Below are 18,112 nucleotides of genomic sequence, written 5' to 3' on the forward strand. Positions count from 1 at the left end.
TGGTATACCGGTGCTAATTAATGCAAATATAAGTATAAACAGCCAATAACATGGCAACAACCTAGTGCTTGTAGACATGGTCAGTACAGCTTGCTGAAGTTCAAACTGAGCATCAGAATGAGGAAGAAAGGTGATTTGAGGGAGTTTGAATGGTTACAATTTCCCACACATGCATCTCTAGAGTTTTCAGATAATTGTCTGGGAAAAAAAAGAAAGAAATATCTGTTACATCCAAGGTATGTGGAAAAGCATTCTTTGGTTGCACAGCGCGTCACATCTTGAAGCAGAAGGGCTATGGCATTAGAGGGCCACAGCATGCAACACTCCTGTTACATGCTAACCACAGGAAACTGAGATTACAATTCACACTCTGGCTAACCCAAATTGTACAGTAGAAGACTGGGAAAAAAATTGCCTGGTCTGATGAGTCCCAATTTGTACTGCAGCATTTGGGTGGTACGGTCAGAGTTTGGCTTAACCAACATGAAAGAATGGACCGTCCTGTCTTGTATCAATAGTTCAGGCGACCGGTGGTGGTGCAAGGGTGTAGGGTTATTTTCTTGGTACACTTTGGACTCCATGATACCCACAGGCTATAGTTGTTTCTTAAGTAAATCTGACCTCACTGGTTTTTCCTTATCAAAAGTGAGGAATTAATACGATTTATCATATATATATATAACACCAAACTGAATGTCCTTTTTTATGTTATTTAAACAAGTTATTGGCAATAATACCTAAAACACTATAATTCCTGTAGGAGGGCTAATAAACAGATGAATGCATGACAAAATTTAGGATATATTTATTAAAGATACCACTTTCCAGCCTAACAAAAAAGTACTGTAAAAAATATAATTAAAAACAGAGGAATACCCAGCATGGCAGGATGCGATATTAATCAAAGCTATGATTGGCTACATTTTTTTCTTATAGTGATTTGTTATAAAGGACAAAGACATGATGATCAGAACAGTTTTTACAACAGCACCTGCATATAACCATCAGAGTCTACATAGTTATTGTAACTACATCATTAAATTAATAGACAACAAAACATGACATGACATTACGGCACTAATCAGATTATTTGTTGTGTTAAAATAAGATGCAGTAATAAGTAAGGACTACTGGGTTTTTAATTTAAAAAAAAAAAAGAACACTAGTGCAAACTAAAACGACTCTGTAGCCTACACTGGTCAAAGGTTAAGTTACTGATGATTATTCTTACAATAAAAAGCGACATACTTGAGACAAAATAAATGGAAAGACACTATTAAAAAATTATACATCGTAACAACATAATATGCACCTTATGAAACTTAACCTCAGCTGTAATTGTTCATTACTACCAGCTCTTCATCTACTTCCTACAATAGTGCCCTCGCACGTATTTCAAATAAATCTAATAAATACAAACAGCATAACAGTGTTTGAGGGGTCATTTGTTTAAAAAAAGGAAATGATAAAACTCTGGTTATATACAAACCTATATCTTATTATGAAATGTGAATGTTGCCACAAGCAGATCGGTTAATTAGATGAAACCACCATGTCCAGTTCTTTAACTCCTTCCTGGCTGGAGGTGAGGCCACAGCTTCCTGCGAGGGGACTATCAGAGAAATGGCTGGGAGACCTGGGCACTGCAGCTGGAGAAGAAGGGGCCTGGGCTAGACCAGGCTTCTTAGGAGGGATTGGTGGAGGGTTGCCCCGCTCTGCCCTGGGAATGGTGGGCGATTTTATTCCTTGGGGAACCATCCCTGCAGCCCTTCCAATGATTGGAGACAAAGGTGCTGCCAGGCTGCGGTAGTCTGTACCAAAGGGTGAGTTGTTCGATGTGGCGAGCTTCGCCGTAGCACTTTGCTGGGCGGTGGTGAAACGTGACAGGACTTGAGTAACTGTGCTGCGGGCAATCTGCTTGACCGGGTTGGCCTCTGGCGACGAGGTGACGGCCGCAGGAGAGGGGTCCTTCGGCAAGAGAGGAAGAGCAGGCTGCACAGCCTGGGACTGCGGCTCTGGGTCAGGGGTACCCTGAAACTTGTGGCGAGCAGCATGGAAACGTTGATTGATCCCGGCTTGGTAGGGAGACTGAAAGCTTTCTTGATTTGGGCTGGTTGGTGGCCGTTTGGCAAGAACGGGTGAGGCGCAGGGGGAGGAACAAGGAAGAGTTGGAGAAACAGCAGTGGAGGGAGAGAACGATGTTTGGGTCTGAATTGGAGGATTTTCATTTCCATTCTGTGGGTCATGATGCCCGTTAGTCTCTGCTGGACAATGATGACCGTTTGCCTGTGAAGGTGGCTTGTTTCTGTCCTCCTCTATGTCCTCAACCTTAACAGAGTCTACTAATGACTTTCCCGGAGGAACGTTTGTGGCCCACTCCTTTTCTCCTGGCTCAGTTGGAGCTGTAATGGCTCCTCTAGTTTCCTTCATTGTGTTCACTTCCTCCAGCTTCCTCTTGAGCTCTTTTACCTGATTACAAGAAAAATAAAAAGATATGCAGAAATGTGACTCTGCACTAAGATTCCCCTGCTGGAGTAAGTTTATATGAAATTAGAAATTTTGCCAAATGTGCATCCTCCATAGTGATGACTGTGCAAACCTGATGCTGTAGCTGACAACAGTGAGCTTCCTCCTTCTTCAGTCGTGAGCGGAGCTGTTCACGGTCTGTGTCAAACTCAGCCAGCTGCTCCTCCACTCTCGCCTCCATCCTCAGAGCTTTTGTCTTCTCATCCTCCAGTTCTTTTCTAAGAGACTGACAAGTCTCTTTTTCCTACATCAGAAAAAGAAAATCAAAAATCGAATATGCCTAAGCACATACAGGTGCTAGGCAATGATGGGGTTCCAAATGTTTTTATACCTTTTCGAGTTTACGGCTCAGTTCGCTCAGTCGGTGTCCCTCCTCCAGAGCTCTGGCACTGGCCCACTTGCACTCTTTGGCCAAAGCACAGGAGAGCTGTTTGTGCTGAGCCCGCTCGTCCTCTAACTGGTCAGTAATGCGCCGCTGTTCTTTCTCCAGCCGGCGGACCTGACTCCTCTCAAATTCCAGCTAGCAACACAAAGAAGAAAAAATAAATTAAAAAAAAAAAATCTGAAAATACACTGATTTTCATAAACACACTATGGCTGCTTAAACATCTGAAAATTACTGATTTAGCACATTTTGGACAAATATTTGATGAGTCATCAGTGAGAAGGCACCTGTTGTTGTAAGCGCTCCCTCTCCTTTTCCAGGATATAAGTGACATCATCTCCCTCCGCTGTATCCTCTGCATGCTTCCTCTTTTCCTCCTCCAGGTCTGCAATGACCTGAAGGAAACACAGCAGGGAGACAAAATCTGAGTTTGGCCTGCTAAAAAATAACATTAATACTGATTATCTCTAAAACAGTTAAACAAGTTAAATGGGGCAGCGGCCTCCTGGCCTGGTGGGCTTTGGAGGTACTGCATACGCGGTATTTTACAGAAAAATAAAATCTTTTGAATATGCAACTTTTTTAGTTATAAATAAATAATAAACAACAGTAAATATAATAAATAATATAAATATAAATCATTTGACTGAATATTTGCATTATGAAAAGTCACAAAAACTCATAAAAAGCTATTTTAAAAACCCTCTTTATTCACAGTGCATTACAAGCCAGCACTTCACTGGCTACTGCCTCATTTATGTTTTCTTTCTCAAACGCTGAGGATTACTTTTAACTTTTTTTCCCCTCCAAATCATCTCATTACCAGCGCTTCTGATTAAGGACGACACGTCCACCCACCCTTCTGTGCCTGCTCTCAGCTGCAGCCAGCTGGGCCAGCATCTTCTCCTGCATTCTCCTGCAGTGGCTCACCACCAGTTTGAGGACCACTAGAGGGTTGGAGGTGGAGGAAGAACAGCCAGCCTCTTTGTCCTGGCCCCCCACAGCCTCACTGTCTCTCTGCAAAGCCTGGAAGGGGTCACTGAGGTTGTACCTTCCATAGCGCTCCTGAATGAATAGCTCTTTACGCTGTGCCTGCAGGGGGGGCGGAGAGAGAGAGAGAGAGGAGTCAGCCTTTTTCCACACAATGTTTGTAACTGGGCTGTAGCAACTGTATCAGTTTTCTGGCTTCTCAGACTGATCAGAATCTTAGCTATTATTGCCTTTTTAGAATGGAGGGCAACGAAACTTGGTACACGTTGTTGTTCCTAGAGTATTTAAAAGTAGAATGGGAGGCAGAGCCTTCAGTTTTCAGGCCCCTCTTCTGTGGAACCAGCTTCCAGTTTGGATTCAGGAGACAGACACTATCTCTACTTTTAAGATTAGGCTTAAAACTTTCCTTTTTGCTAAAGCATATAGTTAGGGCTGGACCAGGTGACCCTGAATCCTCCCTTAGTTATGCTGCAATAGACGTAGGCTGCCGGGGGATTCCCATGATGCATTGAGTTTTTCCTTTCCAGTCACCTTTCTCACTCACTATGTATTAATAGACCTCTCTGCATTGAATCATATCTGTTATTAATCCCTGTCTCTCTTCCACAGCATGTCTTTATCTTGTCTTCCTTCTCTCACCCCAACCGGTTGCAGTAGATGGCCCCGCCCCTCCCTGAGCCTGGTCCTGCTGGAGGTTTCTTCCTTTTAAAAGGGAGTTTTTCCTTCCCACTGTTGCCAAAGAGCTTGCTCATAGGGGGTCATATGATTGTTGGGTTTTTCTCTGTATCTATGAAGCACCTTGAGGCAACTTTTGTTGTGATTTGGTGCTATATAAATAAAATTGAATTGAATTGAATTAACCTATGAATCATTCCAAGGGAACCTAACTGAAGTAATGAGCCAGTGCTCCATGTATGCATAACAGACAAATTAACAAAGAACGAATTTTAAATTGTATCTTTAGGCCCTCCGTTATTAGCAGACTGTCACAAAAACACAAACATTTGTTACCACCACTTTAAATGAATGTGCAAAAAATGCCAAAGATAACAGTTTTACAGGCATAAAACTGTGTTTTTGTGCCAACAATATTAACGATATTAACCAAAGCGCCATTATCAGAAAATGTAGCATATCTCGGGTTTTCGTGCAGTGTTTCCTTTAAAGATTTGTGGAGACTGAACGATTGGATGACAAAGAAAGAAGCAACAGGCCTAAAAAACTATCTACACCAAATATCTGAAAGTCATGTCCTTAAGACATTTGGAGGAAGAAAAAAAAGACAAGAGACCTGACACATAATCTAAGAGACGCATCTGGCCTTTAAGTTGATCCATCTATTGTTCGCCGAAGTCTCATCAGAAAAGTCTCAAAGGAAAGGTGGCTGTCAAGAAACCATTTTTAAGGAAGAGAAGCAGGGAGAAAAGATTGAAACACTAGTGGCAACAGGTCTTTTGAAGTGATCAATAAAACCTGAACTTGATATGCACACAGGACGTACAGAGTATAGATTATTCTTTATAAGTTATTCTTTAACTGTCCAGGCATGTATTTAACAAGAGTCATTAACCTACTGTGAAGATAATATCTGACTCTGCACCGCTGTATCGTAAGATATTCACTTGACCCTGAGCACTACTTCTGCATTAGGCTATATGATACTGGATGACACATATGCCAACACCAGAATATGTATGACAGTAGGGCTGTTCATATAACGATATATATCCAATGACGATATAAAAACGTGTATGGTTCATTTTACGCTATCGTTTGTTTCGTGGTGTCACAAAATAAACTTAACGGCAATATTTTTTTCATCGTTTTGATCGTCACTGTAGTGGCTATATTAATTTCTTAAAGTTCTCTCTTTCTCTTATATTTAATATAACCACACTACAGATGGACAAGTGCCTGTTTTTATGTGTTGTGGTTAGCAACAACGACGGTAAAAGCATCGCGTGTGCGCTTGTTTATGTTCCACATAAACCTTTCACAATAAAGCTCAAGATCCTGTTGAGACTTTTCAAAATAAACTGAATCACATGAAAGAGCAGATTATTTACGGATGAGAAGTAAAAAAGAAAAGAGCCACCAGGTGCTAAAAAATAAACCTTAGACTCAAACGTTAGAACAGGCTTTTCCCCGCAGCACGCCGTGTAATAAATACTCACAAAGAAAACGGCGGCCTTTACAACTTATGCCTAAAAATGTATCGTTTCATGCATCGGTTAAAACACTCGACTCCAGCTACATGACGCGCAGCTGGAAACACTTCCCGCAAGTCGAGCTGCCCGAGATTCACATAATTTAAAGAAAATGTTACATTTTTGTGATTTATATAGTTATCGACGATAGAATTCTTATATCGGGATATGAGATTTTGGTCATATCGCACAGCCCTATATGATAGCCAATTTTATCAGCTGACATCTCTTGTGTTCATGAACGGTTTCTTAAGTTCTCCAATAGACCCACCATGGGGTTGATGTTCATCTAGTACCATCATCACGTCAAAATAGTTCTGTTTATGAATAAATACTTGCAAAATTGAATGAATATTAATCTTCGTGCATTTTACCTGGTTGCGTCAAAATGCCTCTGTACTAAAGAACAATCTCATGAACAGAATTCCACTGTAGTATATAATGCTTCTCTTGGTCGGTAAAAAAGATATCTCAATTAATTTAAGCAGACAGTATCAATCCACAGCACAGAGTGTGATTATGAAATGATTTAATAGCTTTAATCTCTGGCAGCTATGACATTAACACATGCTGCTATCTCTTCCCTTCCATGAAAAGAGGAAATCCAACGCCGTTTTCAGCACACCATGATTATCATTTCTAATACTGATGGTAAAGATGTAAAGAAGCAGTACTTAGGGGAAGAGAGAAAAAGAGAGATGGAGAAGGAGATGTTTAAAAAACAAAATAAGAAAAAACACTAACAGGAAAAAGAGCAACAGATGGTCCGCGTGTCGGTCTATCTTTAGCAGGACAGCTGCACCAGACTGGGCCTCGGCCAAGGGAGACCTGTTCTGTTTAACTCATGACAAAGGAGGAACAATAGCAGCCACACATTTCAGGTTTAGAAGATGTCTTTAGGCCTGCCCTGAAGAGGTACTGCAGAGGGAGGTAGAGAGAGAAAGTAAGTGAAAAAGAGAGAGCGGGAGAGGAGGGCTGTAGCAGAGCCAGCAGTGTCTTAGTGAGGTTTCAACAAAAGAGGATGAAGAGATTAAAGAAAGCGGTATCAGCTCTGGCAAGGTGAGGACAGAGCTCCTGAAGACTGATACCAAGATTACTTGAAAGGTTTAAAGTGTTGTCAAAGTGTGGAAAGGCCTGCAGAGCAATAGTCATCCATTCTTTTACAAAGCCTGTAAGAAAAGCAAAATAAGTAATTAAAATCTTTGCATCTTGCTGCAGTTCACTGGCAGCATTTATTAAGGAGTCCCGTGGTATAAAAAGCCCACTGTGGCTGACAGATTAGCCATCATGGTGGATAACTACCGAGCTTAATAAATTGACTATTGCATGAGCACATCATAAGCTTCCTCGGGCAGAATATAATTGATACAAAAGTGCCATTAGCCATTAGTAGTTGTGGAGAGATTCTGCCATAAATGAAATTTCACAAAACAAAATAGACATTTGCTAATCGAGCGGGGAGAAAACGTGAGCTGAAAAACACCAAGATCCTTTATAATGCTGTACTCAATTCTATAGAACTAAAATGACAGTGTCAGATCAAACTCTAACTGCTTTTAGGAAGTTCTTCAAGTTCACTTAGTTGTTTCCAGAAAAACACCGGGAGTGTTCACCAATGGCTTTAGACAGAAAATCAAAGTTCAAACATAATTTCACGAGAGATCAGAAGCTTTACGGCTATCGTTTTCTCAATCCTCAATGTTGGCTCATTTGGCACAAAGCGAGCAGGACAAGGCTGCGAGGCTTCGCAGCTGTTATTTGATCTAGTCCGCTGAGGACGGTGTGAAGGCGGATCAAACAGAATGGAGGGTGAAACAGGAAAACACGGGTTGCCCGAGAGAATTCAAAAATGCCTCTCAAATGTGGGCACTATCGAAAGCCCAATCACCATTCAGGAACTCAGAAGCAGACTTTTGTGCTATGCAGGACATCTACTCTGTTGTTCTTGTACCGACTATATTATAGGGAGCAAATAATGTTTATACTGGGGCTAAAAATAACATACATCACCTAATTTTAAAGAGAAGTCTGAAAAGCGAAATCTGTCTGCAGAGCTGGCCCACAGCCCACTCCTGTTCCCGTCAGTGACTGTCTGCTCTGATGTGTCACTTTACAGGCCAAGACTAAAAAAACCTTATATGGGAGTTTCCATTCTTGCCTAAGTCAGTCATATAAAATGACACTTAAAGGGAAAATAAGACTAGATTTATAAGTCATTCCTTACAGAGGAGAAAGCTACTTAGAAACATATACATAACTAAAAAAAAGTTTTCATTTCTTTCCTTGTTTATGTCTAATTATTCAGCCTGCACTGTTTACACTTTAATATACGTGGATAACGGGCCTTTAAATTGTCAGGATTTTTTTTTTTGATAAATTCTCAGCACCCCCTCGTTACACAAATGTTTACTCATAAACACAGACTGTGTTTCTCTCTCTCCCTCCACAGCCCTTCAGTGCACAGACAGATGTGTACTTCCTCAGCACAGAGAGAGTTTGTTTTCCTCTGCATCGCTTCTCTGTAAAGGGAAAAAAAACCAATTCCTCATGCTACTTCATACTTAGCGCCCACACCTACCACAGTATTCATCGCATCATACAGTACATGTACAACACCCATAAACACTCAGGGCATGGTTGTTATGCATCACAGTCTAGTTTCATTATTTACGCCTTTGTCAGTTGGCAACAGTTCCTGGCAACCTGTGGGTGCTTTTTCTTGGGAAGCTGTCTTTTTGCCATGGCTACGTTGGTTCAAATCCAGCTTATCTTTTGCTGACATATGCCTCAAGTCTTTCTGCTATGCAGTGTTAGTGACAAGATTGATAAAATAAAAAGTTATGAATAACTTTCCACCCTGGAATCCTGTATACTGTATGTCAGATGTTGTTAATGCATGTCATTAGCATTCTATGGTAAGGAAAAGGCTATCTAAAACCACTATCCATCACTGAAGTGCAAAATATGTTATGTTATCTGATAGCGAATCTAATCAGCTGATGCATCGCAGCCCAACAAACAAAAGTGCTCTTTCCTATTTCAGCACCTAAACACAGCACAAGGTAAGATTTTGAAGTAGCTTCATTTGGAAGCTCTTGTCTGCCACGCCATGTGAACCTGACAGTTAATTAAAGGCTAATTTCCATATCCGAGTCCCTTTTGAACATAAAGACTCATATTCCTTTCCCAAACCAAAGGGACTACTGGATCACTGCAGGGTTTTGTGTGCCAAATATAAGCGTTGCCAGAGACTCACTTCCTTTTGAAAGCCACAGTGTGAGCAGCTGCAAAAGTGAGTCACAAGGGGAAAAATGCAGCAGATAGTTAGAATGCCACTGATAGTTCTGCATAATTAAATATAGAGTACCACAGAAGAAACACGCCATTAACCTCACATCCTGTACTTGCCATACAATACAATGTCCTGTAGAAAATCACTGATAAAAGATTTGGAAAAAACACAGAGAAAGTAGACAACAGATGAAACTTGACAGTTTTTATACTTTTAAAAGCAAATATGTGAAGAGTTTATCACGCATGTGATACAGTTTATCTGCGTCTGTTTTATTACTATGGAAAATTGTGTTAAAGCTAAACACCTCTCACATGACGGTGACAGTGTGGCACTGACACATCAGATAAAACCAACATGAGTGGCCTTACTTCTCCAATTACTGCTGGCAGACTTGCTAATATCTGCAACAAGCAATGGATACAAGTTACTCTTATAAAGTACAAATATTAGACAAACTCAAACTCAATTTTTATGGGGAATCACATTTTGTTGCAATCTATCCACAGTGGACAAGCAAAAGCCCAAAATGTCAACCTCGTTTATGTAGATAAAATGAGAGAATTAAATGCCTGAGAACTTTGCACATAACTTTTGGGTGTTTTTTTGTTGTTTATGACAGTCCCTTCAACGGCAGTTACAACATTTATCTAACAGACAAACTGCCATTCATAAATCCATGCAACAACAATGGAAGATCTGGTTATGGGGGTGCTATTTCTCTGATAACAATCCGCTTTTCATGTTAGGACAAGACCCAAGGTGCCATGTTTCAAGAGCAGAACAAAAGAAAGGTATGAACTTGTGTTTTCACTTTAGCAAACTCATTTAGAAAAACTAGAACCCTGCAGCGCTGGATGATTAAAAATCCTAACTGCATATGACTGGAATTAAAGGCTGCGTGACTAATACTGATTTTTTTCCTTGAAAAAACAAATTTTTTTTACCCATAACTTAGTGATCGCATAATTATTAAAGTACCATAAAACTGTCAGACTGGTCCAACTGAAGGGATGAATGGGTTAAGAATTTGTGTAGATGAGGGCAGCATAGCCATATTCACTTCAAGCTCCCTCCAGTTAAGGCCAATGTTTATTTGTTCACTCCTACTCATGCTCACAGTGAGTCATCAGGCACCCAGTGTGCTGTAACTCTTCTTGCCTTAGATGGCCAGATCCCTGAGGAGATGTAGGAATGTGGTCTAGACACAACACATGAACATTCAGCAGTGTTCCACAAGCTGCCTCCTCTCAAGTTTGTTCTTTCAATGGCACATTTTACAACACGAAAATGACTAGAATTCCAAGTGCGTAAGGGCTGTAAGACGCAAACATTACTGGCAGGAATGAAGTATGCAAAGCATTAAAAAATTTGAAAAAGGCAAAGCCATCTTTTGCAGAAATGTTGCATCATGAAGTTGCTTAACCGCTATTTATCATGCATTTGTGATTTTGCGTCAAAACAACACTTATTATTATATTTAAAAAATATATCTAAATAAAATACAATAGATCCTTAATATAACATAAAAATTTACAGAAAGCATGAGAAAGCATGTGAGCCTGCTGGTACAGCAAAAGGACACAGAATGGGGAAAATAGCCTGCCAATCCTTTAATTGAAAGGATTGGCCAGCCTAAGGCATTTTAACGTCAGAGCTGGTGGCTCTGCGTCAAACTGACAGTCTAAACTCTGCAACAGCAAGTTCAAAGTGAGTGCATGTGCACTGTTCACTGGTTCATCTATTCACTCCAGTGTATGGTATACGTAAACAATGCCCGGAAAGATTTAGTCCATTCTCTCAGACACAGAGAGTAGTTCTCAGATTAGGCAAACTCAGAAGGTTTAGCTTAACGGTCACAGAAAATAGCCTTGTACAGCAAACTGTATGCTACTAAAAATCTAGATGACATGCAAGGAGAAATGTTTTGTAGGCTACATATAACTCTTTACTTGGGCTACCACTTATGTACATTAACTAATGGACAAATCCCTCTCTCCTCTTTTGAAAGATGATTTGCTGATAAATAAAGATAGGCTGAGATACTGGATGGATATATCAGGGCATGCTTTGGAGTGCTTCTCTTGCTATCTGTCTTTACCATCCTTTTCAGAGGCCACTTCTAAGGTCAGATTCTCTTCCATTCATCCTGCCTACAGCGTACCACAAAGTCCTGATCTTTCCTTTTTCTGTTACATCTCCTCCCTCTTCACCACATTTTGATCACTTTTAAGGATATTTCTTATCACTTCTACACAGATGACATTCTGCTGTTTAACTCTTTTAAGGCATAAGATATATCTAATGTTATGATCTTGCATATGTACTTAGAATTCTATTAAAAGTTGGATGGCTGATGACAATTTTCTCCAACTTAATGAAGAAAGAACAGAAGTTCTTGATTGTGCGCTGGACAGAATGTGTCTAAAGTAATGGAAACTCTAGATTTCCTTGTCACTATCGCTGAATTTTCATTTAGGAACCGTGGGGTAACTTTTGACTCCTTTTTCACTCTGGAATTCTCGCATTCATTTCTGTTTTGCTCTTAGTTTTATCGCTTAAGAAATATTGCCAAGTTGAGTTCCATTGTGTCATGCTCTGAACTGGAAATTGTTATTCATGCTTATATTTCATAACATCTGGATTAGTGCAATTCATTGCTCACTTGTCTTAACAAAGCTTCCCTGGAACGTCTGCAGGTTATGCAGGACATCATGATTACGTCTTCTAAGTATTAGCATATCACATCATTGGTAGTTCATTTGCAATGGCTCCCCATTAACGTCACTCCACTTTAAGATTCTGATTTTGACTTTTAGGGGTCTGCACAGACAAGCATGAGAATAAATTAGTGAAGTTTTACTTGGAGTTCATTTGTAGGATAAGAGACTCACTGCAGAGCCAGCTCATTATATCAGTTCATTATTTAATTGTACTTGAAGTACTTGCTCATGCTAATCAGCTTTTGCTAATCTGATGAAAGCGTTAATGTTTAAAGATCGTTCAGGTAAAGACTGAACTAAAAATGCACTCACATTTTTTGTGACAACCTAATTTGGATCAAGTCCTCCTGTCTGTAGTAGAAAGATTTTAGTAGTAGTTTTTTTAAATAACAAACAAAGACGGGGAAATGGAAATGAGTCACACCCCAACTACGTATCAACAGATTAATATCTAGAGCCTTGAACAGTGGTTATTATAATGGGTTTATAGTTATAACATTATTCTGGATGAAGATTTCTAATGCATGAACGCTGTGGTAATATACGTGCTACTCCTCATGTTTCCACGTCTCTACACCAAGGTCAAAAGTGAAAACTTAGCATGATCCAAGATCCATAATATCCAGATGAATGGATAAATACACCGGTTAGAAATAAAACCAAAATGACCCTTTAAGCAGACAGTATAAATGAACAGCGATGGCTGCATGCAGGAGTTATTTGAGATATTTCTATGGATAAATTAATTGCTGCTGTGAAAGCCTGTCATTGCTGAATTCATTCTGAACACTGATTTACTGCCAAAACCACGAGCGTTGAATAGCCACTTTTCAGCCTCGGGTGTGAATGTTTTACATTAAAAAGACATTTTGTGCAGAGAATTTATAATAACACGACAACGTTCCCAGCTCTGATGACGGGTACCTTTAGGGCTTCAATGACAAGATCCCGGGCCTCCAGCTCTCCCTCCAGGATGCTGAAAAGCATCAACAACTCTGGCTTGCTCAGACTCTCCATGTTCAGTTTGGACTGTAAAGGCAAGACATAAAAAGAGAAAGCCTGTTTTTTGTTGCTCATTGTGATTTATACATTGCGTAATTATTACTCTACTACTGAAGAAAAATCACATGGAAAGTATTAATCTTGCTTTTTTCCCATAACAATACTGCAGTTACTCGGTCTTTCATTTCATTGTCAAATAAAGCTTAATGTTTTCCAATTCTCCCAAAATCAGAGATCCAGACAGCCATCTGATCTAACCCACTGATTTATGAGCTTTCTGTGGATTAGTGGTGATTATATTGGGATAGGGTCATTTTACAAAGCAGACTTAGTGTGCAAAACATATACAAAATCTTTTCGGTCTTATATTTGAGGAAACCCGATCATTAGTTTGGATATAGCTTAAAGGTACAGTGACTTTCTCTAGTAAAATGCAATAAATATTTAGCAACAGCGCAATTTCTGTGTTTCTAAGGTTGCTCACTAACATGGACGTGTTGATCAGAGCACACGGATCTCAAATAAGAGACCGTAGATAGAGACCAGATAATCTCAGAGTAACTTAACTTTCACATCACTTTGTTTCCCAGCTGTGTGTTCCCATCATAATTGGACATTATGGCAGTTGGTTATTTTTTTGTTGTTAAAGTTATGTGGTCTCTTTGTAGTGTCTCTGTTCTCACAGCTGTGTTGGTACTGCTGACAAGCCCTGCGGTGTCCACATCTCAAACATCCAACCACGCTCTGCCCAAGTGAATGCAAGCAGGCCTCTCTTTGAAATGAGATCAAAACTGTTGATGGCACTGCACTGACGATCCTTTATAGACCAGAATCATCACGTGGGACGTCTGGGATGGATGAACACTCCACCAACTGACTACCTAATAACAGTCATGCACGCTCAAGCTTGAATAACTGAAATATTCTTTCTGTTAAGTGGCTGAAGCATCTAAAAAAATCTCACTCTTTGCTGTCACCAGACTGTAATCAACACCTGAACAAGCATTCACTCTGATCTGAGCAGTTTGTGGTCACCACACCATCCCACATCACAAAGTCATCACGAGATATCTTAAAAAAAGGGGGGGAAAAGCCACAATATTTCCCAGTCTTCTACAGCGCAAGTTGCACAGAAGCCTGAAGATGAATAGCATTCTTGAAACCTTAGCATTTACACGACGCCTAACAGGAGAACAAGTATGCAGAAATTGAAACGAAATGACCCTGCTGAACTGCATTTACCGTCTGCAGCAGCGTCCTCGCACAAAGAAGGCACAGTGTTTTAGTTGTGCCGTTAGAAGAACTCATGGCCTGTGGCCTAACCACATGGGTAAAAAGCTAATTAAACTACAGCACACACATCTCCCTCGGTTTTGGTTTACAGGCCCGCTTGCTAATTTCACAGGCCACCATAATCACTGTGAGAAGTGTGTGCACTGTGTTATGAGAAGAGTCTGGACCAACAGGAGCCTGCATGTGCCACTGTACTTTTCTAGACCCTCAACATTTTAAAATTGTTCTGCCTAATCCCCCTGAGCTACAGTTGGCAATTATTAGTGTATACAAACAAAGGGTGGTAGCATGGGAAATGCAAATATTCCCACAAGTTCTCCTTGCTCTACTTCCGATGACGAAAGCCCTGTGTCCATAATCTTTTTATCCGTGGTTGTTTTAAGCCAGGATAGCCATGTGCCTCGTCTGCAACACTGTAAACTCGTTAAAACACACAGTTACTTTCGCTGCAAACAAACATTGGAGCAAAGAGGCCTTTGTTTTGTATCTTCTTGTGTTTTTGTATGTAGTATATAGGGCGAAAAAACCCTCTTTCACCCTAGTACAGCCAAAGTTCTTTAAATACCCCCTTTTTTTCTTTTCTTTTTTAAATCCAAGAAGGATTTCTAAGCTTCCAAATCCCAGTTGTCATACTGACACTATCCAAAGTATGCCAGACAGCAATTTATTTTACATGAAACTACACGAAGTCAGATCAAAAGCCACTCAACCTCATCTGACAGATGATTTCATACTTAGTCAAAGATAAAAGTTTCGCATAGATTCCTATTTGCAGTCTGAAACCACACAAACTAACGTGAGATGGAGGTCAGCTAGAGGGAAATAAAGCTCGAGAGGTCTCCTGAATTTCCTGCAGCATGTCTAGATACTAAATTGGATTTGTTAGCCAACCTAATTTCTGCACAGGCCACTTAGCTTCCTTCCTCCCTACATGCGGTGATATAGTTTTAAAATAAGAACTACATCGAGTTAAGCAGCTGTGTGTTGTAAGACCGGCGTATGCTCTTCTGTGATTTAAGAGTCGTTTAACAACTGGAGCCGCTGCAACAGAGAGCAGCATTATCAAAGATCAGTCGGTCATCTGAAGCTCAAGATGATGATGACGAACTGAAAAGTCGTTTGTTTTGTTTTGTTTTTTAGGAAAAATATTTAGTCTTAAACTTTTTTTTCACAAATGGAAACACGTCAAACGGCTCGGCCTGTACCCTCTCTGCTGAAGCTTTATGGGTTTTTTTTTTCTTTTTTCCCTTCTTTAGACAAAAAGTCTCGGTGCAAAACTGCAAACTATCGTGTACAACTTCATACCGCAAACACAGAAAACGCTGTCAGCGTGACTTCTTACCTTCATGAGGCCCTCGGAGGTCTTTGAGAACTCCAGCATGAACTTTTCTCCTGTCAGAAGATTTCTTTCACTTGATTTGCGTCTTCTGATCCCGTCGCAGCGGAACCCTGGACGGCCAAGAAGCGTCCTGAACGACGGCCGAGCTCGCCAATTGGCGTGAACGGCCGCTGAGTCCTGACCAATGAGAGGCGAGATTATGCGGGAATGGGCAGATTCTGTGACGATCTACTTCTTGGTTTTTGGTTGGACTTCTTTGTTTAGTATTTCTCGAGTTCCTCCTCTGTCTTTACTCTGGAGTGTCTTACAACCATGCGAACGTCTTTACACGTGGTTTACTTTTAGACAGTCACGAAGTGACTTTGTATCTCTGGCATATCGCGCTTTTGTGTAGTAGAGTTTTTGTTGTCCTCTCCTCGAAATAAGCGTGTAATATTTCCCCAGGTAAATCGTGGACATTGATGTGGTTCCGCTTATAATAGTTATGTCCTTCAAAAAATACAGAATATCTTTATTTCAGTACTGTAATACCACAGTAGACTAAAGAAGACATTCTATTGCAAGCCCGAAATAAAAGCGCAAATAAATATTAATAGTGCAGTATACTTAACACACTCGAGAGGGGGCTATTCTGCATAGTGGGTTGGTGAATTGGACTGAAACTTATTGTCCTCCTAGAGACAATATTATGCGCTGCCCTGCAGCGTAAAACAAGTAAACACATCAAATAAACAGAACCAACAACATTCCCTCTAGCAGCCATTATAAATGAATAATTAATTATAAAGCATTTCCCCCCCTGATTGTTCAATAATGAATATTGTTGGATTGGGAATTTTCATGAATCATTTTGATTGTGCTGTTTATCTAATTTGGAATCACAGCTGCTATGTTGGATCAAACGTAGAATAAACAGAAAAATCTCAAGTACAATATTTCAAAAATCAAACTTGGTGCAAAAGTGTAAAGGTTGTCACTTTGTGCAACTGACAGCATGAATACGTCATTTTCACACACAAAAAAAAAACACAAAGAAAGAAAAAAATCAACTTAGTGTGATGTGCACATTAAAACAGTACATAACAAATATAACACACACACACACACACACACACACACACACACACACACACACACACACACACACACACACACACACACACATATCACCTCATTAAGAATTTTAAGATATGTCCATGAATATTAGTTATTCCAGCAAAAGACTCGTAGATTTGTGGGATTTCAGTATTATTGACTGCTGTCTGGTGCCACAGTCACTGTAAGAGTCTGCAGTAAGTCTAAGTGTTTTCTGAAAAGAGTGGTAAAAATGTCACAGGGTTGCTGAGGTCACTTGGGAAATCAAAGGGTTTTCAGACTGTAGACGAACTAATATAACAGCCAGTTTCAAACTTTGAGAATTTAAAGCTCCCCAGACGGAAGAAACTGGAGGTATTAAATTCCCTGTGTTTTTGCGTGATTTCAAAAACAGACTTTAATAGCTCTTTGTATCTCATTAATGAGACAACATTGTCTATGATTTTCTAAATCTATAGCAAAGGGGATACAGCTGTGTTGTTGTTTTTGTAGTTGTTATCAGGCGTAGCTCTCCAGATGGCGTGTGCAAAAATCAGGTGAGTTATTCATTGTGCTGAAGATTGAAAACTGCCTCAGAGGAAAGCTGGAGCCCATTCTGCAATACATAATAGCTGCCAGTAGAGTGCAATGCTCTCACGATGCAAGCCAACATTACAATGACCAAAAGGGGCTTTATCACCCAATACACACCCAAAATACAAGCTATTCACCGTGGCTGTGGATAAGAATAATGGGTAATTAAGCACTTTTATTATTTTCAGTGCCATTAATGGCTGTCAAGAGGTCATTCTGGTGATCCACTCCTGCTCATGATTATTGGCCACAGGGATTTAAGCTATAACTCTGAATCTAATGCTGAAAGAGAAAAGGGCTTGAAGTTTTAGGGCATACCAGAAAAAGCACAAGTGTGCTTCCTATCTATGACTATGCAGCATTTCTGTGCTATTCGATAACTGTCTCTTTTTTCCCCTCACAGTATCTTGAGGGTATACAGAGAGCAAAGTCAGAGAATTGTTTCTCCTGATAGGCTGCTGGTGAATGGTGTCTTCCCAGCCCTAATAGAATGTCTCTATTTCAGGCTCCTCAATTAACCAGCTCTGTTCAGGCTGCTGACTGGCTGCTGTGAAGAATTCGTGTCCTCAGATCCGTTGTCCCGTGTCCTTGTCTCTCTTTTACAAACAACCGAGTGTGCAAAGTTTTTCATTTAGCTCCGCTTTGTTGTGAAAGCAGTGGGTATAGAGCCTACTGGCTTAAAATTGA

At 40.2% G+C, this 18,112-nt stretch overlaps 1 protein-coding gene across 1 annotated transcript; it reads right to left on the reverse strand.

Annotated features, from left to right (window-relative positions):
- Positions 1-780: 780 nt before the first annotated feature.
- Positions 781-15,887, reverse strand: LOC308403287 (CTTNBP2 N-terminal-like protein). Its single transcript, XM_080892580.1, has 7 exons — positions 15,761-15,887; positions 13,048-13,152; positions 3,770-4,003; positions 3,199-3,306; positions 2,858-3,046; positions 2,600-2,770; positions 781-2,469 (listed from the first exon to the last, which is right to left on the reverse strand). The coding sequence occupies exons 1-7, from the start codon at positions 15,797-15,799 to the stop codon at positions 1,534-1,536; spliced, it is 1,782 nt and encodes a 593-aa protein (XP_080748706.1). The 5' UTR covers positions 15,800-15,887; the 3' UTR covers positions 781-1,533.
- Between the last annotated feature and the right edge of the window lie 2,225 nt (positions 15,888-18,112).

Source organism: Rhamphochromis sp. 'chilingali', assembly GCF_963969265.1.
Source record: "Rhamphochromis sp. 'chilingali' genome assembly, chromosome: 9".
In the NCBI taxonomy this organism is placed as follows: domain Eukaryota; kingdom Metazoa; phylum Chordata; class Actinopteri; order Cichliformes; family Cichlidae; genus Rhamphochromis; species Rhamphochromis sp. 'chilingali'.